This window comes from Melospiza georgiana, chromosome 1 (genome assembly GCF_028018845.1).
Source record: "Melospiza georgiana isolate bMelGeo1 chromosome 1, bMelGeo1.pri, whole genome shotgun sequence".
Taxonomy (NCBI): Eukaryota; Metazoa; Chordata; class Aves; order Passeriformes; family Passerellidae; genus Melospiza; species Melospiza georgiana.
Window position 1 is genome coordinate 88,859,912 of NC_080430.1, and position 27,158 is coordinate 88,887,069.

At 38.4% G+C, this 27,158-nt stretch overlaps 1 protein-coding gene across 1 annotated transcript in view; it reads right to left on the minus strand.

Annotated features, from left to right (window-relative positions):
- GALNT1 (polypeptide N-acetylgalactosaminyltransferase 1) overlaps positions 1–27,158 on the minus strand; it is an 87,057-nt gene that overhangs the window by 24,401 nt on the left and 35,498 nt on the right. Inside the window, exons 3-5 of the mRNA XM_058022422.1 lie at positions 21,027–21,256; positions 13,555–13,729; positions 129–295 (exon numbers count right to left, since the gene is read on the minus strand). Of these exons, the coding sequence (XP_057878405.1) occupies positions 129–295; positions 13,555–13,729; positions 21,027–21,165 (481 nt within the window). The 5' untranslated portion in view covers positions 21,166–21,256. The remainder of the gene's footprint in view (positions 1–128; positions 296–13,554; positions 13,730–21,026; positions 21,257–27,158) is intronic.

Here is a 27,158-nt window from a genome sequence, read left to right on the forward strand (position 1 = left end):
AAAGAATCCTGACTCCTCCTTCGACTGCCAGGCTGGGAAAAGAGACTTGTAGCAGAGATTCTGAGAGCAGCCAGCTTCAGCGTTGGAAGCGCAAGGAGCAGCGGGTTGGGCGCGGGCGCCGTCCTTACCTCTCTCGCTGGCGTCGTCGACGAGCACGATCTCCTCGAGCATGTGCCGCGGGGAGCGGTTGATGACGCTGTGCACCGTGCGCAGCAGCGTGCTCCACGCCTCGTTGTGGAACACGATCACCACGCTCGTCGTGGGAAGGTTGTCTGCGTACACCTTCGTCTTACACCTGCAAACCAAGGTAAAGCAGGTATTTGTAAAGGTCAAGGCTCCAGTTAGAGCTGCAAGTCTGAGGTTTCTCTCTTGAAGATCCCTACTAACATCCCGGATATATCAGTTTTATGCAGAGTGTGACAAAGGAGCACACAGTGCACGTTTTATACATGCTCAAAGTGCTATAAAGTTCACCAAATAAAAAGAGAATTATATTCACTTTCCAAAGTTAGCATGGAAAATCATAGGTTTACCTCTCCTAACAGCATATATAGGGCATTTACGTAAACTATGACATACACTTCAAGTGATCCCACATGGCCACCCCACACCCCAAATTTTTACATTCTGCAATGCTATTTTGAAACAAATGATGTTTTCATTATCTTCTAGAAAAATCAATACACTGTACATAAAGTACTGATCACAATTTTGAAAAAAATCCAATTCTGCTCCAAAAAGCAACCACACAACTACAAGTGTTCTCTGAACAGATCTGCTCCTCCTGTACATTTAAAAATTACAGTTACTTATGTAAGCTTTGATGTTATTAATTCTTTAAGAATCCAAATTAAAGGGATATATGCAGATCTCAAACGACAGGAAAACACCGAGGTGGAAAAAAAAAATATTCAACAGAGCTCCATTCCAACAAAAAAGCTTTTATTAGATCCCAAATTGTTGAGTCAGTTCACTCTAATGTAACCTGATCTAAATGCTACAATACATTAACACGTATTCATGACTATCACCCTAACAGCAGCACTGTCCAAGGGCTTGAGAAGCACAGAGTGCATATCCTCTACCCTAAATATCCAAAGCAGAGCTTAAGGAGCAGCCTGCCAACACAACAGATCACGGTGTCAGCATCCAGTACCTTGCCAAACAGTGACACGAGGAATGTCAGCCAGAACTAGGCTCCCAACTTCAATATTTTATTAGCTGGATAACTCATTTAGCCAGAGCTCTTCTCAGAGCAGCTCTCACAGCAAACCAGCATTTCAGCTCTGAGGTGGTGACAAAAGCACAGCATGCACAGACATCTCAGAAAGGATCAGTAAGTCCAGGTGCAAATGAAGAAATACCTGGAACGGCTTCTGTGAAACCATTTCTGACAATTGAAGCAGTCAGATCAGGCACTATCTGCCTTCAATATTATGCCTACTTATTATACAACTATGCCAAATTTAATTATTCATCACACTGAACTGAACATTATAAAATCTTTATGGAAAGCTCCCATATATCCCTACATTATCCTGATTTATTTCACATGTTAAAAAAAAAAACTTGCAAAGCATGCCAACTGAAAAAGCTACTTCTTTGGGATACCTTGAAAAATAAAACAGCTTTTCACAAAAACACTACGAATTTCAGATGAAAAATTCAATCATAAGCCAAATAATTTTATCGCCATGTTTGCCATTTGTTCAGTCTACTTTGCTACTTTAAACCCAAAATGTTTTATTCCTTCTGCTGCACTGCTCCCTAGACCAGAAAATAAGTTTCTGATTGTAGACCTTCAGCTACAATAGTAATACAAATCTACCAATTGCTCCTCTTCTTTTTTGGAAGAATATTTGTAAAAAAGTTGAGAGAAGCCTGTTAGCAGTTCTCTATGAAAAACAGTAACAATGTGTCATTCTCCAGGAATATCATGCTGGGACAGCCACAGGATCTACTATTGTAGTATGAAATCTCTCATCTTCAGCTTTACCTTTTATCATGGTTTTACAGAAGATTTTATTTTACTGAGCTCAAATCAATGAGCTGGTATAAACATCAGCCAAGTGATCAGGGCCTACAATGTTTATACAGCATTGCACTGTCTGAAGCACAAATAAATCAAAACATTTGAAATCTGTCATTGAGGGGAAGCTTTTTAGCACTAACGGGAAGGCTTACAGGAGTTTTTTGGGGACCCTCCTCCCCAACTGCAAGGCATTCCTCCTGCTCTGTCCTGCAGAAGGTGAATCTCCACCTTGCCAAAATGGAGTGTGTCTATTCTCACCCTCCAGAGAATAGAATTTTTGCTCCATTTTGCTCAGCCCTTCCTGGGGTAAGAGTTTGGAAGTGACCCTGCACTGGCACGTGGCTGCTGGCTGGGTTTAACTGATGGCATGTGTTTACCAAAGTGTAAAAGGCAGCCAGGACTAACACAGGGGTGGTTTCCAACCAAAACTGGCTGGGCATTTTTAAATGTTATTCTCAATAAAGTGTTTGGTATGAAATGATTCTGGATTCATTGATGCAGGCAAGACAAATGAAAGGGTTGAAATATAAGACCTTGTTTTTAATATTTCTTTTACCTGCCCTTCTATATATACCTTTTAGCTATATCTGTTATATAATAAAGCCTCTTGTTTTGAATTTGGAAAACACTGGTAGCGCCTTCCTCCCCAGGAACATATTGCTGCAGAACATAAGACAAATAAAATAGAACACTTGATGCCCATGATTAGACATCAGCCTTCTAAGGAAACCTCATGTTTTATTCTATTAACAAACATTTAAATTAAGAATTCTTTTGTCTTTCATTTGAAAACAAATTACCCCAGAAAGGAGTACTATAGAATTTAAAATTAAGCATTAGCTTCAACCAAGTTATGCAACATTAGAAGCAGAATAAAACCATGAGGGGTATGACACACAGGCTATGAATTAAGGACAATTTGAATTCTAATGAGCTACTAATACATTATGTTCCTTTTGTTGGATCATGCCTCAAACTGTTTTAAAATTGAGTGCATAACATCAGGAAGGCATACCATCCCCAGTAATTTAATGAAGACTCCAAACAGCAGCTGAGAATGTCTACTCCTCATGGAATGCATCATCCTTCCTTTAATCTACAGCATTCACTGTAGATTATGCAAACTCTCAACTAATGTGACTCCATATATTATTTATACTGTGGAAACTCCCCACAAACATCATATATTTTAAATACAGACACAGAAAAAAAAATAGCTCAGATTGTTAAAATACAGAGTAATGGCATTTGTCTTCCCAAGTCACTGTTACAGGTGATGGAGCCCTGCTTCCCTGGAGATGGGTGAACACCTGCCTGCCCATGGGCAGTGGTGCATGAATTCCTTGTACCACTTTCCTTTCCGTACATGCGACTTTCGCTTTCCTGATTAAACTGAATATCTCAACCCATGAGTTTTTTCACTTCTACTCTTCTGATTCTCTCTGTCAGCACACTGTAGGGGCAGTGAGCAAGTGGCTGCATGGGGCTTAGTTGCCAGTCGGGGTCAAACCACAACAGAAATAAAGGAGAAAATTACATAAGAAATAGAATTTAAATTATCAAAGATTTTTAATGCCCCATCAAAATCAGATGTGAGAAAAAAACATTAAATTTAGTACCAAGCTTTTTAAAGCTGTTTTACAAAAACACCACTATAAAGACATGACTCTGCATCTGCAGACCTTTTTAAGGTGCTCACAGAATTTTATCTTTTTGCAATCTTGCATCACACATTCAGAATATTGAGTACTGCATTCTGGTCTGGGGTCCTCAACATAAGAAGGACATGCACTTGTTGAAGCAAGTCCAGAGGAAATCCACAAAGATGTCTGAGGGCACCTCTCCTTTGCAGACAGGCAGAGAGAGGTGGGGTTGTTCAGCCTGGAGAAGAGAAGGTTCTGGAGAGACCTTATGGCACCTTCCAGAACCTAGAGCAGGTATAAATGAGCTGGAGAGGGACTTCTTGCAAGAGTCTGTAATGACATGACAAGGGAGAATGGTTTTAAACTGAAATAGGGCCAGTTTAGATTAGATCTTAGGAATAAATCCTTTACTGTGAGGGTGATGAGACACTGGAACAAGTTGCCCAGGTTGTGGATGACTCTGGGAAGTGTTCACAGCCAGGCTGGATGGGACTTTCAGCAATCCAGTCTAGGAGAAAGTGTCCACAGCAGAGGGGCTGGAACTAGGCGATCTTTAAGGTTCCTTTCAACCCAAACCATACTGTTCCATGATTCCATGAGAATAGATTGGCCCAGTTCATTACAACTACATACTTAGTCCACATCTCCCCAAGAACACAGGGCAGTGTTAGAAGCCAGAATACTTTATAACTTGAAATCAAATTTCATGGACTAAAAGCAAAGAAAGGTGGACAGATCCTAGCATTTATCTGTAACACTGCTAAAGAAGACCAATGACAATAAAATAAACACATGTTGTCCCTGACCACCTGTAGCCAGAATCCAAAGTTTTAAGTCCATTACAAAAGCTTTTTAAATGAAAGGCTAAAAGCTACTATGAATTTTGTTTGCCTTGTTCATTATTGTGACTCTTTGTGAAGGTAATTTGAATCTTTCATACAGAGGCTTTGCAGGTTTTACATGGGAAAATGTTCAGACAAAAAACCGGAGAGTATTTTATTCAGTGGACTAAGTATAACCACTTGAAAACTACCTGATGCTACTTCAAATGCATCTGAAGAGCCTCTGATTAAACTGCTTTCCTACATTCTCTTTCAACCCAGAGTACAAATAGTCCACAGGAGACATTACAAAAATAACCAGAAGAGACAACAAGTACGGCAATTATGTCCAAATAAAATTAAGCCATTAAATCTCAGAGTTTAATTGTTGCTTCAGCACAAACTTGCAGGCAAAGAAGACAAGTTTTCATTTTGCACTTTCTACAACATCACAACCATACACACTCAATCCTTCTCCACATCTGGCAGAACTGGAAGCTTCTCTTCTCTCATACAGTGAGGGAATAAGGGAACAAATGTTCTTCACTACTGCAAGGGTAGAAGAAATCTACGAGATGATCCTACAAGATGCTCCAATTGAATTCATTAGAAGGTGATATTCTTCTGATCCCTGTCTGATATCCTCAGTGTCCAATCAGAGATAAAAACACTACTCACTCTGTCCACACCCAGGCATGCAGAGACTCCAGAAACTTGGGACAACACCTGTGCTGTCCTCATGCTGTCTCTCTCATTTTACTATTGGGTCTTTGACAAGTATTCCAAATATGACATTAGAAAACCTCTGCAACTGTGCAGCCATCTTATTACAGAATAGCACTTGGCATTTTATCAATATTTTAAAATTGCATTCATGGATCAATTGACTTAGAAATTATTCCTGAAACTCAAGATTGAGTGCTACGTGTCTAATGTTAGCAAGTCTTGAAACACAGATATTTACAATGCTAGTAGTGATCTCTGCACACCCGTCAAAGGCATACTAAATCATTTCTGAAAGAGAAAAATAAGGATTTACTATTTGGATAGTTCTTAAATACCTTTTCATAGACTGAAAAAAAAAATCACATCCCAAACAAAGCTACAAGCAGGGAAGAGATCTTATAGGAAATCAGTTACACACTACCATAATGCTTATGCAGCAAGACACAATGAGGAAAACCTCATTCACTGAGGCAAAATATGAAATAAATTTCAGATAATTTTATAGGAAGATGAGGCCATAATTATAGTCTGCATTAGAAATAAATGCTAAATTTCTAAAGTGCAACAAGGCAGATTTCTACCTCTTCTGATGCTGCCAACATGTTATTCTCCACAGAGGAGAAATAAGAGAACAAGATATACATTGGAACTTTTTTTTAATATGGATTCTTCAAAACAATAATCATGAAAATTAACAGAGTCAGACACTACCTGAGCTATGACCTGCTCTACTTCTTTCCAGTTTTATTCCCTGTTCCACCAGCCTTTCAAAGGAACAAGCCATGAGCAATAATTTACAATGGCTCAAAAACATTAACAGCAGTAAAACATGTATGCAATCCTTGTTTTCTAGCCCAGTGCACAGAGCCCAAAGCACTCTGATAAAGGACAGAGATGGAACACAAGTAGAAGTGTCTCCTGTGCACTGAGCAGCTCAGCTGGGAAATCCCAGTGGAGCTCAGATTGGTGCTTGTACGTGCAGCACGATAACACAGTGCCAATGCAATTCTGAAAGCTGAACCAGCAACAGACTGGGGCAGGAAGGGAAGCATGTTTAGTCATCTTACAAATTTAATACAATCTTTCATCTCGGATACTACAAACAACAGTTATAAATAAAAACTGCAGTTATAAATAAACTGCATCTCAGGACTTAAATTTGACAATGACACATAGGAATAATCCAAGTCTTGCTGAAAATCAGGTTAGAGCTGAAGTATTGAGGAAATACTACACAGCACAGCCTCTGTAATAAATTTGTTTAATATTACTGATGCAGTACAAACAACTCACATTTCAGTATTAAAATACATTGAGAGTCTCTGGAAAGTAAGCATCAGTATCCTTTGACTTGAAACCACACATTTATTTTACTTTGAGGTTACAAAAGTTAATTCCAGATCGATAGAAAACAAAATCAGAAAATCTGAACTACCCTCATGAAACTTCAGGTTTAATTACTGATATCTGATGAATATCACTGCAGAGCTATAAAATGTCAGTATTCCATTGCTTACCTGTTCATATGCTTTAAGTTATAGCCTGCAATAAAGTTAATGTTACAGAGCTGAGGCACAGCTATGCCCAACAAGAAACCTCCTCTCTACTTAAATCCAGGTGAAAACAAGTTTTGAAATAAGACTCTGAGAGTCACCCTGAAGCTGCTGAGACTGACCTATATTTCCATCAAGAGAGAAAGCCCTGTAGCAGGGTGTCAGAGAAAATGTAAAAACAACACATCAAGAACCACCAGGACTCAAGTCATGTGGTGTTTTTCTGGTAAACACTGACTTAGTCTTTCCTGGATCACAGAATCACAGAATGTGCTGAGTTGGAAGGGACCCACAAAGATCATTGAGTATAAGCAGCAGCCTCATAATATCATTTAAGATGGGGTGCTAATAAATCTGCTTTTTCCATAAGTTTTAAGAACACTCCAAGCTCCTAAATTGAAGACAATCAAGCTGAATAAAGATCTGATTTTCATATAGAAGCAATACAGCTAAGAGGACTAAAAGCAAGTCTTTTGAGAGATATGGGATCACTAGCTTTTGCAACATGCCAAACCACATTTCACTACTCAGATTTTGCATACCACACACCTTTAACTTGCAACTGAACAAAGAGAAAGCGCTGCAGATAAGGTTGCAACAAAACTTCACACTACCCTGAATCTGGTTCTTCCAATCAAATCAGAACAATTCCTTTTAGGAAGAGAACTCTTTTCTGTAGTTCAGAATTCTTTTCTGTAATTCATATCACAACTTCAATTATTCTTTCTGAACAGGTGCCCTGGATGCAGGCAAATCCCTTATCCTTATTTAAACATTTTAACACAGCCTGCTTAATATCTGCCTTCAATAGTATTACATAATTTACCTGACATCAAGAGTATGAAATTTTCCTTTCTTCTGATCTCAAAGATTTGGATATAAGAAAGGTCGCATTATCTCATGAGTCAAGTAGAAATCTTCTTAAACCCTGAAAACAAAATCCAAAATGGTTCTTAAAACCATTGTGGTTACAGAATTCAAGCAGAACTTCACAAAAATAATACTATTTTCCTTATCCTGAAAGCAATCACAGAAAAGCATCTCTTGACAGAAGCAAAACCAATTCTGTCCTCAGAGACTGAAATTGCACCTAGATCTCTAGACCAATTATTTTCCATACCTGACCTAACAATCTGAATAAATTTCAGGATACGGTAGCTCATCCAAAATGGATGAGCATGAATAAGCAGATTGCAATTAAGAATGAGACTGTGAGACTGCCAAGTGTTTGTGCACATATACATCTGGGTATATATATATATATATATATATATATCTGTGTGTGTATAGTGTAACCCCCTCCCACCACCAAAATAAAACCAAAACGGTTTACAGGAAGTAAGGTGATTTTTAATGCTATTTTTTTCCCCTCTAAGCTTTCTCTAGGGAAAAGGTTTATAGGGAATTCTTTCAGCTAACTCACTAAATCAATGTGAGCAAGAACAATTCCAAACATTGATTCTGCAAGGGGCCAGTAGCAAGCTATAGGCACCATAAAAGCTTGATGAAAAAACATTCCTGCTTGAAAGAATGGTAAAGTCTTTAATACCTCACGTGCTTTCAGACTTCCATGACATTGCTGAAAGTTACACTGCTGGTGATGAGGTCAGCAGATTTCTTTAGAGATGCCAGGTTAATTAACAGCCTGGATTTCTAGCTTAAGTCAAAAGCTCCTGAGTCTTCCACCACTTACGTTGAAAATTTTACTCTTTTTTTTATTGTCTTTACATTACTATGACCTGAGCTAAATGATTACCCAAAGTTCACAAAGTATATCACAATTTATGGAGCTTAAATCCCCATGGCCTTATGGGGATTTTAATGCTCAGGTTCTATAAGAAAGCTTTTCTTCCCACCACATTCCACATAATCCAGTGCAACTGTGGGCTGCTGCCAAAAGCAATAAAGCGATCTTTTGCCATTACAGTTTTGTCCCATCCCCTTCTTTCCACCAGATCTGGTAAGCCACATGGCTGCTGTGTATGGATTCAGTTTGCTGAATCAACAAACTATACTTTTTTTCCACTTTTTGGTGTCCATCCAGTCAGTGAACACCCAGGCCACACAATCATCAGATTAGTATCAACAGAAGTGATGAGAAAACATCTTTCATCTGCAGTCTACATTTATACCAAATTATATGTAGTATAAAACTACCCCTTAGCTATTCTCCTAAATTAAATAACTAAGTAGAAAGCACACTTACACAAGCCTCATATAGAAGCAAATACCTTGAGTGCTGTCTTTTAAAAAACCCTGAAATATCACACTTGAGTCCCAAGACTACGCTCTTGCATGTGTGCTTTCATTTGTTTTACTATGAATACTTCTACTCAAGCTATTTTCCTCACATTGAGATTGAGTTAATTTTATAGATGTGTTATATTTTGATTCAACTATAGTAACTTAAAGTATAGAGCAAATAAATTTGCTTTGAGAAGCTAAAATTGTGAATTCCAGTATATTCTCACATGCATATGTCATACTTAAAATTAACATTACATTTTTAAAGCACAGATATGAAATCCACATTGTGGTAACTGAAAAAAATTATATTGTATCATCTAATTAACAGTGCTGAAATCTAAATTCTGTTCTTTCCAACCAAAGATAAGACAGAATCAGTCAGAATTACTATTTTACTAGATTTACTCGAGAGGACCAGCATAATTGTCATGAACTCCACAACCTACACGTAACAGAGAAGAATGGCTTTTAACTTGGAAAATTGTCTACTTCCTCCCAGTTGTGGAAGCAAGCTTGCCAGCAGGAACTGAGAAGGGTAGTTTGATCCAGAAAAAAACCCTTCAATAATAACAATCTGACAACATTAATGTACCAGTAAAACATGACGGTCTCAGAGATATGCACCTTTCTTTTTTCCATGAAGTGGCTGAAGTTGTAATTTGTATGGATTTAAACACAGTTGACTCAAAATATGTAGGGTCATCTAGCTAAAAACTCTGATTACACCTTAACATGATTTATAGCACTCAAAATACCAGTACACCTACCTTCCTAAGTACAGACAGTTTGAGAAAATGATAGTTAAAAGATCCAAGACACTCTGCAGAACTAAATGAGGTATAATAAGATGCCTGATACCCTTAATTCTGGCAAAATTATACCAATTGGAAAAAAGGAAAAGGAAAATCTTTTATGACAAATTGTATAGATCACGTAGCCTTGGAAAAAGGATTGCTGAGGGATCAGCAAGGAGCATGGATGTTCCTGCTTGCTGCAGGTCTGCTTGGGGAAGCCCGTCACCAATCCAAGAAATATCAACCTGCAAATATGACACCCTGCTAGCACTGCATCACAAGCTCCAGTGGGGACCAGAGCCCACATGAACACAAAATCATTCTGCGGCAGCTATGCCTTCATTGTTTGAAGACTTGATTGCTTGTGCCTAGAAAAAAAGTGTTTGAAGCAGCTCTTTCTAAGAGAAAAAAAATCTCAGAATTTGGTTTAAACTCTCACAACAGGGAACAAATTTCTACTTAAAAGTTTTATATATTCCACAAATTGCTAACTAATGAGTTCAGGCTGGAAAGCTCAGCCTTAGAACACAATACTCATTCTTCATTTTGCAAAGCAGTTTCTGAAGTCACCTCCAACAGCACTGAGAGCCAAACCAAGTCATACAACATGTGCAAATTTCATACTTTCAACCTCCCCACTTTCCTGCCTGAACATCAATCTAAGGCACACAGCCACAGCTGAACACGTACTTTACTCACTGGCACCTATTTTATTCATTGCCTCCCTCATCTTCAGCAAAATCAAGGCAAGACACCAGTGTTCCTGATCATCCATCTTTTACTCTCTGCTGTCATGTCAAACCCACAGCTGCATATTTTCCTGGCAACTGTGAATCAACTCCCACTTTGATGATTGATTCACAGGCTAGAAATAAGACATGCTTGCAAGAATAATTCTATTAACAACTTCAAACCAATCTGGTATGTACAGCTGCTTCTTCCCCTGCAACAGCTTTCCTCCAGAGGTTGCAGCCTAGTCCATCATATTAGTTTGTTATACTAACGTGTCCCAGTCCAGATTCAGGGAAGTATCCAGGCTAAAAAAAAATTGTTCTGGTTTAGCTTTTTCTGTTGAGCAAATCACACTCAGCTGGGATAAAGAGAAGTAGAGCAGTGTTTCTGGTTACAGACACAAAGTGACCAGCAATTCAGGCACACATCAATGATTTTATAGGTGTCTGTGTGCATCAGTAATTTTGCGCCAAATAATAAAAATAGATATAAACCTGTAAATACAGCTGGGGCACACTTGGCAGAGCAGAGATGCCAACTTCTGTAGACGTCTTGTACTGAGGAGTTCCCTTAGCTGGAGAAGTGCCTAGGAGTTATTAAAGAAGCTCACATTTTTGTTCTTCTAGTAAGGGAACAAAACTTCTTGGCCAAAACAGAAACAGGGTGCCCAGAGTGGATCAGCTGCGGAGATTATCCTATGAGCACTCCAGGACCAACACACTTGTTTTTGCACAGGTCATAGGGGTTTGGCAGAACTAGAAACTAATTGAAGGATGAAGCACTCTACTTCAAAAACTGCTCTCAAGCTGACATGTCATGCCATTCCCATTAAATACATGTGGCAAATTGGTCCTGGCACTCTTAATTCCACCAGCTTTCCAATGATTAACCGCTAGGCAAAACCTCTGCAGGCTTCTGTACTTCAGAAAAACTGACATGCTGGAGAATTAGAGGACTTGAAATAATCACTTCTTCCCGCCACACCACATTAAAGGAAGCAACCCACAAAACTTGTGAAGAAAATAATTACATGCTTGAACAGCTAAGCGTGCCTTTGAACATATCCTGCTTTTTCAAAACCTTGATTGAAAGTGCTACTGGCAGCTGTGCTGTAGGCACATAAATGTGGTAAGGAATGATTAAAAATTATCCATTCTCCTTCCCCACAAACTATTTCCATATTACCAGGGACATAGATAGAACAAATTATAACAGAAGTAATTCCACTAATGCAGCACAGAGTGTTTCCGACTTTGGAGTATTTTGACTAATCAGATAAATAGTTTCACCAGACATACACACAACACCAGAGTGTATTTATAGTGTTCACAATTCTGAAAATGGTTACAGCGTTCTCAAAGAGTAATACTGAGCCACACATACAGATTAAGACATCCTTGCATTGTAAACACAGTATTGTTCTCAAATTTGACAGAGAAAGGTTAACATTCTCCATGACTTCTTAATTACCATGACCTTATAAAGTACATGTTGAAAAGATGACAAATGGAAGAGATTTTTGGGAGGCATTTTTCTCCCAAAAATACTAAAAAAACACACAAATGTTAAAATTTTGGCAGGAACTTACAAGAACAGAAAAACCAACTCTGTCCTGAGGCTATACATAAAATTTTATACTAAGATTCCACTTTCACACACTGAGTATAGTGAGAGTATTGTACACAGAAAAAAAACGGAAAAGAGAAGCAAATGCAACACTACAAAACTTATAGCACATGTCTCACTGTGAAACACAATAACTGCAGAGCATAGCCAAATGTGAAAGACAAAAATTTCTATTTCGCTAAACTGGATTTTGAAATAGCAATTTCAATTGCCTGCAAACTTGAGTTATGCCTAGGTAATAATTTTTTAATAGTTTATAACAATTTCTTTTTCCATTTTTGTCTAATTCAAAGCCTAGACCTCACAAAGGTTACAATTAAGTCAACTTTTTAGAGCCACAAAAGTATGTTTTCATATTTGAAAATCTATTAAAAATTAAAATACATTATTTCAATCTTGTGAAATCATATTTTGAAAAATATGTCTTCATTATTAGGAACACCAGCAATGCATCAAGAACACCAGCCCTACCAGGAACTCACAGAATCACTTTCATCACAACAGATGAAGGCACCTACAAACCAGTTCTTTATTACTCATTAAAAATGAAAAGCAGCAAGAGCTTCATCTCACTCTGCTAATATTATCTTCTGACAGAAGAGATGAAAACAATTCATCCAGGAGCTAGGCCTTGTATATACAGCAGCAAAGCAGAGCTTCTAAAGAAATTGTTCTTGCAAGAAGATAATGTAGATAATTAGGAAAATTTTGTTTCATAAGTTTTATTCAACCCGAATGCCCCTTTCATAAAGAAGAGGGGCTGAGGTGGGGGGAGTCATCATCTATCCTGTCATAGTCCCAGGAGAGTAAAGCAATCTTATTTTTTGTTAAAACAAGGCTACAATTTTCTTTTTAATTACTTATGACTCAAATAGCTCTGAAAGGATCAATATTCTAGAGGCAAGATCAAAACCAAACCAGATGGATATTAGAAAACATTATAATGCAATCCAAATGAGCCTTTGCACATTTCATTAGGTAAGAAAATTTTTGAAGTATTTCTCTCATCACCCAATCTCTTTTATTTTATATAATGTAGGATTTTAGTCTGCCTTATTACAAGCAATGCATGAATTTTTCAAACAAGTGATTTTCTCCTGAAATGCCGATGCTTAAGTTAACTTTCCTTCAGCCAAATTAATTTCCATTCCCTGAATAGGCTTCATACTTATAATCAGATTCAAAGTTAAATAACACTGAAGAAAACTGGTTCCTGTTGGTCCATCTTATTTTACTAATAAGTATCTTATAAACAGGAAATCCTCCAACTGTTTCCTCAAATGGTAATATCTTAGAGATCTGTACTGTTCTTTTGGCTTAGTCTTCACACATTCTTCATTTAAAGAGAGTACATTTTTAAATACAAGAGAAAGTACTTACCCTTCTAACCTGACATCAGGTAAAGATCTGTTGAGTGCAATCATTTCACTTGCCATTAAATTAAATTGATTTATTTTAAACATTTCTTTCATTTTCTCTTGCTCCTCTTTTGGAATGACCACAGGCTTCCCCATCTCTCCAGGTCCTTCATGAGGTTTTTGCATGGGTTCTGGAACTTTGAAAAAATAAAATATTACTAACTCCTTTTAAGCTTGTTTTTGTTTGTTTATAAATTAATTTACACTGTAGGAGTGCAATCATTTAGAACAGTCCTAAACCCACCAGGTTTTGAAAGTGAAAACAAATCTTCACATTTGGGAGTTTAACAGAAATAGTTAAGTGCTTCTCTTACACACCAGAATTCATGTAAAAAACCAATAAGGATTTATTTCTATCCACCATTACATCATAATTGACTTTATAAAGTTCCTGTAAAGGAAAATTCAACTTTTCCAGGAAAGCCTGCATGTGCAAAAAAATCTGGGATATAAATGAGGGGAGACCTCAGTGCAGTCTGCAACTTCCTCATGAGGGGAAGAGGAGGGGCAGGCACTGATCTCTTCTCTGTGGTGACAGTGACAGGACCCAAGGGAATGGCCTGAAGTTGTGTCTGGGGAGGTTTATGTTTGATATTAGAAAAGGTTTTCCATCCAGAGGGTGTTGGGGCACTGGAACAGGCTCCCCAGGGAAATGGTCACAGCAGCAGCCTGACAGAGTTCAAGAAGTCTTTGAACAAGAGTGCCAAGCACACGGTGAGACTCTTGGGGTGTCCTATGCAGGGCCAGAGGTGGGCTCAATTACCCTGATGGGACCCTTCCAACTCAGCTTATTCTGTGACTCTGTAATAAATAATGTCCCAGAACAGTAAAGGTTCAATTAAAGTAAAAGTGGAGCTTTACATCTACTTCCACATTTTTATTTTGACAGAATGACATCGGCAGCAACAGTTTAGAAAGAATTTCTCCTGTTTATACTAATGTTATTTTTATGCAACAAAATTACACTTTGAAGTTTAACATTAGTACTCAAAACAGTAACAATACACATCCTAAACCCAAAGAAATTTAAATAACAAATATCTGATCAAACTGAAGAGGAAAAACGGGAGAAAAGTAATTCAGGCCCTTGAATTATTTAGGGTTTTATATCAAATACATATAAAAATCAGAACAGTTTTTAAAAAGTTACACTTCTCTTTACAAGTACCATTCACTTTTCCCCAAACAGAAATTGCCAAATACTTAATTTGAACTATATTACTGCTTTACAAATTCAGCAAAAGTTTTAATTTAAATAATAGCAATTTAAGATCTAAACAGAGGAATAGAAAGTATTTTAAATTAAAGACACCAAATCCCCAAGAAACAAACCTAGCTTGAAATTATCTTTAATTTGCATCTAGGATAGCACAGTGTAATTAAACCTTAGGCAGAGAGTAAACAGGCATGTAAAGAATAAAAAGAAAATAAAAAAAAAAATTAGCCTTCCATCCTTGCTGAAACACTAAGACTTAAATATATATTACTAATCAATGAGGCTTTTTGCTGGTCTGCATTTAGTGCTAACAGGGAACAAGCACCACATCCTCCTTGAGAAACTTTCATTTTCAAGTACCTGAAGTGATTGCAGTAGTTGCATTCATGCAGGAGCATTTAGCAGAGAAAATCCTCCCATCCTCCTCCCATCACAGGGGTGCTTTCTTTTAACCAAACTCTCCTTGATGGCCAGTTGAGCTATAAAACCCTAGAAGTTGCCAGCCAGCTACTCAGCCAGTGAAAATTGATGGAGTAAGTGTGTTCCAGCAGATCCTGAGCAGATGGGCCACAGGCTAAGCTGAGCAAGCAGTCTGCTTTGCATCTCTGCCTCTTCAGAAGGTATGGCTGGAACCTGCACCAAACTGCTGACTTGCAATTGCATAACCTTTTCAACTAGAATTTGTGCCTTCCAGGGGGTAATTAACTTAAAATTATGGTATACAATAAAGTAATTATTTGGGCTTAATTTCATACATACAGTGTGCTATTATTATCTGGGCTATCACAGCAACTTTTGTTAAGTGTGTAGCAATGAGTACATAGGTTCATTTAGACAGAAAGTGATTTAACAATGGGTGTTCCACATAACTAAAACAATTTAAAAAACCCCATCAGAATATAGTTGTATGCAGTATTCTGAGTTCTGAAGAGCAAGTGTCTTAATAGCAAATGACCTATTTAAAAGAAAAAAATAATTTCCTGTTTCATTTACACTTCCAGTTCTTTCTTAACTTCCACTAAACCAGTTAAACTGAATAGCTAAATCAGCCAAAAGCTCATCTCTCACATTTGCAGATCTTCCTGTTAAGATGAGAGTTTAGCACATACTGGATACTGGTGTAATTGTGTAAATCTCACAATTTAATCAGTTAATTTTTTAAATTTCATTAGTAAATACATACTGCTTGATTACATATTTTACCTCAGTACTTCATTCTCCTTGCAGAAAAATCCAGCAACAACTAACTAAATCCAGATATTTTGTGCAACTCACAGTCAAGCTGAGGCACAGGCAGGGCAATGACTTTCCAAGAAAAGTTAATTCATCAGAAGATGTTCTCTCGAGTTTCTGAGAACCATCTTCTCTTGGTTTTTTTACGTTTATCTGTTTTCCCACAGAAGCATGTAGGTTTCACGCAAACACCAACCAACAACGTTCTCCCCAAATTACTAATAAATGCATCATTAAGAATTCAGACCACAGTGTTCTTTTGTCAGTTAAATACAGAAAAAATTTCCTTTGAAGGACTCTATGTACTGATGGCATTCTTCTAACAAAGGGAAATGAAATTTATAGCTACAGGTTTCAGAACTAAATGGATGACTGAATCACTACCTGATTAAATAAGAGATCTAGTAATGTATTTCCAGATACTTCTTATTTGTATCAGCAAACCCTTAGTTTCAAAGAAGGCTTGATCTCTTCCAGATCTTCATTTAAAAATCAGGAACTCTTTATTTCTGTGGACTAGAAATTTCTTTTTACCAGGCAATATGCCTGATGAAAATCAGATAATTCAAAATCTAAGACCATCTAAAGCCAGGAAAAAGGGGTGGATTCTTCTGGTGAGATGTTTTTACAGCCTACATAAACCAATGCAAAGTGTCCAATCACCTTTGGATGCATGACCATAATTACAAGAAGCTGTTTGGACATGTAAAAGTTCAGAGCAGTTCTGCCTCTTACACACCCCTCAACCTTAATACAACAAGACTGATTTATGACAAATGGTTCACATTTTCAATAATTAAATCTTGAAATTGCTCCCTTTTCTTAGGATTTTTTTCATGCAGATGAGATTATTTAGAACCAAGACACAATTTAGAGATTCCATCTTTATCAGAGCTCCAAATTCAGAATGCAAGGTCTTGATTGGCAATTGACAAAAATGACTGGTCCTAGTTTAACTTTGTCATTGTAAATGCCAAGGAGCTGAGATTCCATGACTCTTGCAATTCACCAGTCCTAATTTTGAAAGATTCCCCAGCATCCAGGGCTTCTAATAATTACATAAGGGGAATGCACCTTCAGGTCAGAAAAAAAAAAAAAGAGAGAGAGGATGAATTAAGCTTATTTAGAAACCACATCAAGTGCCAAAGCTGGAAGTTGTTTTTTTTTTTTTTTGCAATCAGACCTTTAGGAAGCCTATAACTGGGGGTAAAGAATGACTCATTCCATCTCCATTTAAGTCAAGACCTGAGGGATGACGTTCAGGGTTCTTACAGAAATAAGACAGAACTACACAAAAAAACCCCTTTATTATTTTATTAGTAAAACCACACTACCACCTAGGTATATTTTGTTTACAAGAATGGTCCCTAATTGTACTGTTAGAGAACAGCTTGAGCCCTCTCTTTAAGTCTGGAACTTGTTTACATTTTTTAAGTAAGCTCTGTTCCAGGCTGTGAAATCTAAATTGCAATGCCAATCCCCAAATGAAAACAATAAGGCTCAAGTAACTATCCTATGAATATTAGATTTGGAAAAAAATACTACATGGATGATGCTTACTAAAGTTAAGTGATTTTCTTTCCAATTCACAGCAACATTTAAACTTACATCAGCCACCTTCCTTAGACAACAATTAATTACTCTTTGTGGGTTTTACTGAGTAATCCTCAGGAATTACAAACAGGGAGCCACAACCCAGAAGATGTGGCAATAGGAAGAACACGCGTGGTGTTCTGGATAAGGGGTGTGCACCATCCACGTCAGCGGAGGTGAGACAGCCTCAGAGCTGAGCACTGGGAGAGGGCTTCCCCCAGTTTTCTCCCAACCCCTCTGGGGTGGTCATGGCAGGGAGAAAAAAAGAGCAGCAGTATCAGTCAGCATAGCACAGGCTCCTCCCAGCTCAGGGATTGCTGCTGGAAACAACTCTGCTGGGTGTTCTGATCCCAGCTCCCCAGGTTACCTGGGGAAGCCACTGCAGGTGTCTTCGGCCATGGTGGAGGGGGTGGGCCACCATGGCAGTGGTGGCAGCAAAGGTTAAGTCCACAGAAAAACCATCCCACACAACTACAGTCACTGGATTACAACTATCCCTCCCCTCTGGTACAACCTTAGTTACTCAGTCTTGTACTCTCCAGACCCCAAGCCAGGCCCCCTTTTCCCAAGGCACCTCCACCTCAGCTGGCTAGTGGCCTGTCCCCTTTCTACCTCGCCTTTTGTGCCCTCAACTCCACACCTGTGTCACTTCAACTCCCAGCTTTAATCCCTGTCAGAGCAGACACCAAAGCTTCTATCTCATGCACCTTACAGTTCCCTATAACCATGTACACTGAGTTTTCCACAGTTGCACATTCCTTTACTATTCCTTTACTATTACTGATTTAAGATTATGGTATCTTATGCCATCAATACCAATGAAAAAGAGCCCAAAGACAATTTTGGCTACGGCTCTTGCCTAATTCTATAAAAAGAAAATCCTTCCATTTTCTGTGTTAAAGAGCCATGGAAAACATCCTTCAAACTTCATGAAAGCCCAAACTGTTCAAAGTTGTCCTCAAAATCCTTTGCTCCTGATGAAATAGGTAAAGAATGGTTTTTCCAACTGGACAAGCACAACCTGAAATAAACATAAACTCCTCAGAAAAACTTGCTCCTATGTCGAGTAAGTTCATCAAATGGCATGGAATTCTTCCATGAATTGCAGAGATAAAGCAGAGTGACATGGACAAGAGAATATTAAATTCAAAACACTAGCATAATTTATGGTGAATCAAGGAAACTAATTCAATTATGGAAATTAAAAGCAGAGGAAAAAGGGAAGTGAAAAAGCAGATTTTGATAAAAGCTTCACAGACAAAATAGCCTCAATGTTATCTGAGATGACTCCAGGCACTCTGAGCAGGAGTAAACCCACTAGAGATTCCCAATCAGTAAACTACTGGAACAAGTAAAAATATCTATAATCAGGCATGCAGCTTGGTTAAAAGGAAATGTCACAGGGTCAACCAAGGTTTCTAGCAGACCTATTCCTGAACCTTACTACAAATCAGCCATTAAAAAAAAAAACCCTACCAAAAAAAAAAAACCCAGAAAAAGCCCCCCACCCCCCAAACAAGAAAATGTAGAAAGCTATATACAAGGTATACAAGGTTTTGTTTGTTTACCAGCCAGCTATAAGATCTTAAAAATATATCAAGAATTTCAACACACACAGGTTTGGGTAAAGGTCAGAATGAAGGCTGTACTCAACTAAGTAAAATTAGTGTTGCATAGGGAAAATCATAATACTAATATGTCAAAACTGAAGACTTTCCCTCACCTGAAGGTTCCCCCAATGACTTCATACGTAAAGTCATCTGAAATTTCAACATTATCAATATATCACAGTAAGTTGATAGATATTGACTTCACCTGCTGTTTTCTGGCATAAGTTATCTGCTTTATGGGAAGCCAAAAATTGGATCTATTCCTACATAATACCACATCAGTCACTGTCTTACCATATAAAAATTTCCAAATTTCTGGAGGGGAAAAAATAAAGGAAAAAAAAAGGACAAAAAAAGACTGAGTTCCTGTAGAAGATGTACTTTCTACATACTTTCTACATGAGCCTCATTAATATTCTTGCCACTTTGCTCTCCTCTTACTGAAAAAGAAACTCAAAAAATGCAATGCCAGCAATGAAAAATTTAAGTTAGTTCTGCAAAATTCAGGTGGACTAGAACCCCTTTGAAATGTTCACATGCAGTTGTGAAACCAGGAGTCCAGAGGTGCTGAGCACAGAAATTCTACATTCCATACAGTGCTCTCTGTGGAGATTTATTGGCTTGTTTTCATCACAGGGAAAGAAAACAAGTAAACCAAATCTGACACTTCTTAAATATCTCCCCAGTGTTATTCTGTAACAGAGCAACATTATTCTTAAAATACTTCTGAAAATTTCCCAGGAAAGTCAAGGCTCACACCAGACATCAACAGGTGAAAAAGTTTCTTGTGATAGAAAGCAATAACCTTGAGTGCAATTAACCAATTGGACCTGAAAATTAGCAACACTCAAAAGGTTTCCAACATCAGCAGTGAAACACAGACACAGCCTTTTCAGAGGGAGAGACTCCAAACTGCAGAATGAGATGCTTCACAAACAAACTGGAGGTGGCAGCTGCCTGCAGTTCTGAATGCATACACTGAGACATTGCAGGGATGAAAAATCTCCCTGCACCAGTCCTTTCTCCCATGTGATCAACTATGCTAACTTCCTAAAAATAAGGTTGGCAACATCAATAGTAGTGCTGTCAAAAAAGCCCAAAACAAAACAACCCCACATTCAGCTCATTTAATTGGTGCTCAAAACCCTAAGATGGCAATAACAAAACTGAAAGCTTATCTGAAAACCTTCAGTATTGAAAAATACAGTTCTCTCTTAAAAGTTATCTAGATAAGCATGCACTCACATTTGTCATTTTACATCCAAGTTCATTCTATTATCATAAACCTTACAATATTTACTGTGTCTTATTACTACAGTCTTTGTCCAAATTTTGGGTTAGGTGGGTTGTAGGGCAGGGAGTCTTTTTCAATTTGGCTGGTTGAAGTCTTTTTTTGCAGCAAGAGGCAGACAAGCGAGCTTGGTTGTTGGCTTGGTTTGTTGTATTAGCAGGTCTGATGAAGTTAATAGCACCTTTGCTTCCTTACTCATGAAAATTTAAAATATGCTTTAGACTGCATTAACATGGCTTAGATTTCTGCATTTCTTATTGCACAGTTTTTTAGGGTTATTTCATATACATTAGTGCTTAAAATTCTACATCTTATGTGCTTTGAGTCTGCAACATTATATCTTAAGCAACGTGGTTATTCTCTAATCATTCAAAGAAACACGGAATATTCTGTGACTCCTAAATGCTGACACAATGCTAGATTGTTGAAAAAAAAATCCCAAATCTTTAAAAAGAGTGTAATTTTAAAGAATACTTAGGCAGAAAACTTACCATCTCCAGCTGGCAGGCCTCGTTCCTTTTTCTCATCACATTTATTGCATTCACTGAAGTACAGCAATAGAAACATATCCAGAAGGACCCAAACCAAAGAGGTGGCAAGGACCACCTTGCAATATGCAAATTTTTTCATGGCACTTTAAGTCAAATACAAAAATAAAAAAGTATAAATAAAAATATCAACAGGGTTTTTTTAATCCAGTTTGAGAGACAATGTTCTATATCTGGAAAAAAAAAAGAAAAAGAAAAAGAAGTCACAACATTTACCTGAGATGCTAAAAGCAGAAATTTTAACTCCATTTGAAAGGTAACAATTTAGTTATGTTATGATGTATGCAAGAAAATTAATGTCCTATGCATTTCAGTGAGATAAGGGAATAGGGTCAGTTTTAGCAGCATTATTCCAATCCTTTATAATGTTAACATTGATCACCTGAAACATCAAAATGAGTGACCAAAACAGAGTCCTCTGCTGAGCCACTGGAAAAGAAGGTAGGCACATCTAATGACGTCAGAAGAAACTCTCTGGATCCTCTGGAAACCAGGACAACACCAATGAATGAAAACCAGGAACATCTTGGGAAGCAGGGTATCACTCTCTACTGTGTGAATCCCATGGCTAATATTTCTCATGCTTCTCCCATGTAGCACACACTGACATTCTGGGTCCATCACTAGGAATGCTGGCCTACAAATGCCAGGATTTTACACAGGGTCTAATTGCCTATTACAAAAGCATCACAAAGACAAATGCTTTGCACTTCCAGCAAACCAAAACCAAACATCCCTTTTGGTAAAATAAAACAGTAGGCAAGGTTAACAAAGTACCCATAAGCCACCAGGATCATTTACTAGGTATTCAAAGCTAAAGTTAGCAAGTCTGACACTTTATGCCTTTATTAGTTTAATGTTTGATTAAGAGTAAACCTCTATATATTTTTTCAGTGTGTATACATTACAATTTTAGAATGCCAACCTTTGAAATTCTCTTTCGCCCAACTCAAATTACAGATTTTGTTACAAAGACTACATATTTCCATGACTAGTAGGGCAGAATCAAGAACAGCTTTGAGCTTCCTTACACTAAAATACAGAGAGTTTAATTTTTAATTTTTTTTAACCACTACTGACATATTTCAACTCAAAGTACTCCTGAAATGTTTACCAGTGGGAACAGAATACCAGTTAAAACCAGAATTGCAGACACTCTTGACATAGAAAATGAAGGGAATAAAATAAGGAGACTTTAAAGACGTGCTAGGATTTTACAAATTACATACATTAAATTTTTCTTACATGCTTTCAGTGAAAACTGAAGAATTTATTGAAAAGGGAACTTTAATCTCAAGTGTTTGAGCTGGTTTGGACTGGTGTAATTTCCTTCACTGTGACCAGCAGAGGCCATGTTTTGTATTTGTGCTGGAAACAGCATTGATAATTCAGGGATGTTTTTGTCACTGCTAATCAGTGCTTACACACTGTTGAGGCCTTTTCTGCTTTTCACCCCACCCCACCAGTGAGGAGGCTGGGGGTGCACAAGAAACTGGAAGGGAACACAGCAAGGACAGCTGGCCTCAACTGACTCAAAAGATATTCCATATCATATAAAGCTCAGTATATAAAGGTGGGGCAAGAAAAACAAAGGAGGGGATGTTTGGAGTGATGGCTTTTGTTTCCCCAAGCAATCGCTGCATGTGATGGAGCCCTGCTCTCCTGGGGATGGCTGAACATCTGCTTGTCCATGGGAAATGGTGAATAAACTCCTTGTTTTGTTTTACTTGTTTGTGCAGCTTTTGCTTTAACTCAACTCATTTTTCATTTTTATTCCTCCCATTCTCTCCTCCATTCCACTGGGGTGGTGGGGGTGAGTGAGTGGCTGCTGCATGGGGCTTGGATGCCAGCTGGGGTTAACGCACATCAGTTGTGACTACGCAAAAACCTCATTAAAGGCCTGCATCGTTAAGACTGCATTTCCTTTACTATTTCATTGCCATAATTTGACCCCTGCCTCGCCCCACCCTTCTTAAGGGAAAATATCATGACATCCCTTTTCTAAATACAGCTTATTTCTTCTTATTGGCAGCAGACACATTCCTATCTCCCTGCACTCCTTTACACTGAAGTCACACAGCTCTGGATGGCACAGCAAGAGAGGAGCCTGTGACCTTCCACTCGTACAAGGCTAGAAGGGTATACAACCCTCTGCTTCCTGCAGAGGTGCATATCAAATGACAAGAATGAATTATTTCTGGGATCTCAGCTTGCATCTATATAGTTTTGGTGTACAGGGATGACTGTAAAAAAATTAGGAACTGCAGAAGGATCTGTAACTAACAACCTGATGATAAAGTAACAGACGAAATTACCACAAGGAAACATTAAGTGATATACATTATGAAAAAATCCCAGGGGTGGTTCGGTTGGAAGTTTTTTGGTTGTTTTTTTCAGTTTTTTTTTTTTTTTTTAATATATAGAAGGATAGACCTGAACTCTATCCTCCTATCTATTAAAAAAATATTGGGAGCTGTACTATGAAATTCTGTAAAACCATCAGCAGCAGTGAAAGAATAATAAATTTGTTACAGACTACTATGTAGAAAACAGAAACCAAACCATCACTACTCCATTACACAGTACCTGCTCTCTCATCTTGAGTGCTGTGTGAACATCCAGTCTTATAATTTCAAAAAGGATATAGGAGGATTAGAAGGAACAAGTGAGAAGTGCAAAAGGATGAATACAACAAAAAGCAGCTTTATTATAAGACAAAAGTAGCACTTTTCCCGGCTGGAAAAGATGTAACCTAAATCAAGTGGCAGGTCTATAAAATCAAAAGCTGTACAGAGATGGTAAATAGAGATCAACAGTTGCCTTTTACTCTTACTTCCTATATTGGCAGAAATCAAGTGAATTTAGCAGCAAGAGGTTAAAATCCAGAACAGGAATTTATTCCCTACAGTGTGCAGTCATCCAGGGGAGCTGCCTGCCACCATCCCCTGCCAGCACTGCAAGCCTCCTCATCAACTAATAAATACCAAATCCTCACCCCTACTTTGGCCAGTCCCCGACTGTGAACTTCAAGTCACTGCATTCCAGGAGAGTACAGCAAGGAAGAATCATTCCAGTTTCCTCTATTCTCTGCCCTAGATATGCATATCAACCACTGGCAGAGAAAAATACTGTATACAGACAAAATTTGTCTGACATAGTGCATGACTGCCCTTAAACTCTTCATACAATAGGTTTCTTCTGGTCCAACCCAGACACCACAGAAATTGTTTGGCAAAGAATGAAGTCACACCACCACCCTGCTTGTTCTTAAAGAACACAAATGCTAATAAAATAGGTGTTTTGAAAGAAAACTCTACCAATTCTTTTAATTTCACATTTATTGAAGTTCAGACTTGTGAGACATGAGGCTGTAAAACAGTGTAAAACCCACAGGAGCACAGAGCTTTGGGGTCCTCAGATTAGAAAGACAAAGGAGAACCACACTCTAGACTTGCTGCTCTATATCAAGTGCTTTGGAATGTATAGCCTGGCGGTATATCTTCCTCTAACAAAAGAAAATTCCTTTGTCACTTCAGTGAAATGTCAAAAAGACACTTTATGAACTCTTTGAACCCTTTGAGGGTTTGGGGAAGTGATGAAAAGACAGTGATGCAAAAGTTCAACACGCAGTTTTCCATTGATAAGGTCCTTCCCTGTACCTTTTGATGAAGGCTCTCCTTCCCTTGGGCAGTCTATCATCTCATGAATTACACTGCATTTTTACCACCGCTTTTATGACAGCACTCCCCCATCTGCTTCCCCAGCAGAGCAGTGCAGCAGAGGGGCCCAGAAACTCAGATGAAGCAACTGCTCTTAGCATACCAGACCTTTGACCCAGAGCTCAGGGCTTGGTTCCTCCTGCTGCTGCTGGAAGGTGGTGGTGGACTCAACCACGGGAGGAACGCTCTGCCTGAGTGCTGCTTCTTCACTGGAAGAGGCTAAGGAGCAAAGTGAGCAAGGATGAACAGCAGGTGGGTGCATCTCCACAGAGACCTTGAAGTGCCATGAGAGTCTGTGCCCCATGATGAAAAAAAAGAGAAAAGACAGCTAAGCATTGCACTCAAAGGATAAGTGGATGGAAACTCCCAAAAATGGAGGCTGAGAGAGACAAACCCAGGAAATTGTGGCAACAGAAGGAAAGCCTGCAGATGTGCCCTTCCACAACAATTATACTGCCAGAGATGCTGTTGAAAGACTGATGAATAAGCCTGAGTTACATTTCCTGAGCACGTGAGGAGGTTCTCATATAATCCAGGAGTACAAGCTGGAACAAAGCAAAAGCAGCAACAAGAACGGCACTTTAAGGATAGCAAAAAAAAAAAAAAATCAAAAAGGCTGAGAATAACGTAGATCCAGTGCTCAGCATGCAAAGGCTAAGATACTCAATGCTTTTTCCAGTCCCTTTGTTATTGGAGGCAGAGTCTGCAAGAGTGAAACTTCATAGGTAGGGGACAGACTAGGTCAGAGATCTCTTCCATGGCACCAGAAAGTTGGCATGGAGGGTGCTGAAGGATCAGGCTGATCTTACTGCAGGGCCATTCTCCATCATTTGTGAAATGTCTGAAATGGTGATCCAGACATTCCCAATCCTCAAGATTAGGAAAAAAGTTATCATCAAGTAGGAAAGGAGATTCTGGAGAACCATCTGCTAAGTCAGTCTCACTTCAGTCCTTGCAAAGATTATGTAAGAAATCTTACATACAAACACACAAAACACCAAACCAAAAAACAAATAACAAAATAAAGCAAACCCAATCCCTACCAGATCACCACAACACAAAAAGTAAAAGGGAAACAGGCAGTACAGATACATCAAAGCCATAGCATACTTTTAACAATTTGGCAACTCACTTCAAGGAGAGCATTGGTTTGGTGAACAAGGGAAGAGCAGTGAATGGTGTTTGCATTAACTTCAGAAGGGACTGTGATAGTCTTCCAGAGTACTTTTTCACAACTTAGTGAGATTTAATCTAAAGAAGCGGGTTTTCAGGGGGGTGGACAGCTAGCTGGAGCACCAGGCTTTATGGGTTCTGTCCAGCCATACAAAGTCCAGCTGACAGACAACCACTGGTGACAGCTCTCTGAGGCCAAAGCTGGAGCTCACACTTGCTGGTGCCTTCACTGAGAAGCTGAGGGACAGCACTGAAAGCACGCTCAGCAAGGTTGCTGGTGACACCCAGCTGGGCTGGAGCATGCAGGCAATACCCTGAAACAACATGCAGGAATGGGTCTGGGTGGCCAATTCAAGGGACATTCAAAGGCTACAAAAGCAGGCAGGTAAAAACCTTGAATATTCAGTAACTAAAAAGTACAAATTCCTCTTCTTAAAGGTCAAGTTGGATAAGGCCCTGAGCAACTTGATCTAGCTGGTGGCATCCCTGCCCATGGCAGGGGCTTGGAACTAGAATATGACCTTTTAAGTTCCTTCCAACTCAAACTGTCTTATGATTCTACAAGTATTATCTATATAGGCTGGGTACTACCATGCTAGGAAGCTGCTCTGCAGGAAGAAACCTTTGGAGCCTGAGAGCAAATTCAAAATTAATCAGTAGTGTGTTCTTATGGCAAAGAAAGTCAGCTGCATCTAAAAACCACCCTAGCAACCACAGAAATAAATCCTCAAATAGAGGATAGACTTAATAATTGCATTTACCTACAGAGTAATGAAATAGAATTGAAGATTTTTGCAAAACCAAGTACTTTTCATTCCTTCAAAATACTGGATTATAGATTACAAAACCCTTATACTATGGAAGAAAAAAGAGTATTAAAAGCACCTTGGAAAAGGTAGGAACAAAGGCTGTACTTTATCAAGAGTAAAGTGAAAAGAGGAAAAATGGGTACATTCAAGTCTTGTTATTTCTGAAGGTCAAGTGAATTTTTCTTCCCCGTGACAAAATCCATGATATATTTGACACTACAGGAAAAGGTCATCTTTAAAATTACTGCTCATATAAAGAACATTGTTGCACTTAACAACCTCTTTTACAAACACAGTTGGCATGGGAAAGAAAACCTACTCTTTTTCAGTATAGCACACAAATACTCAGTCATTTTTGTCTTTGGATCAACTTT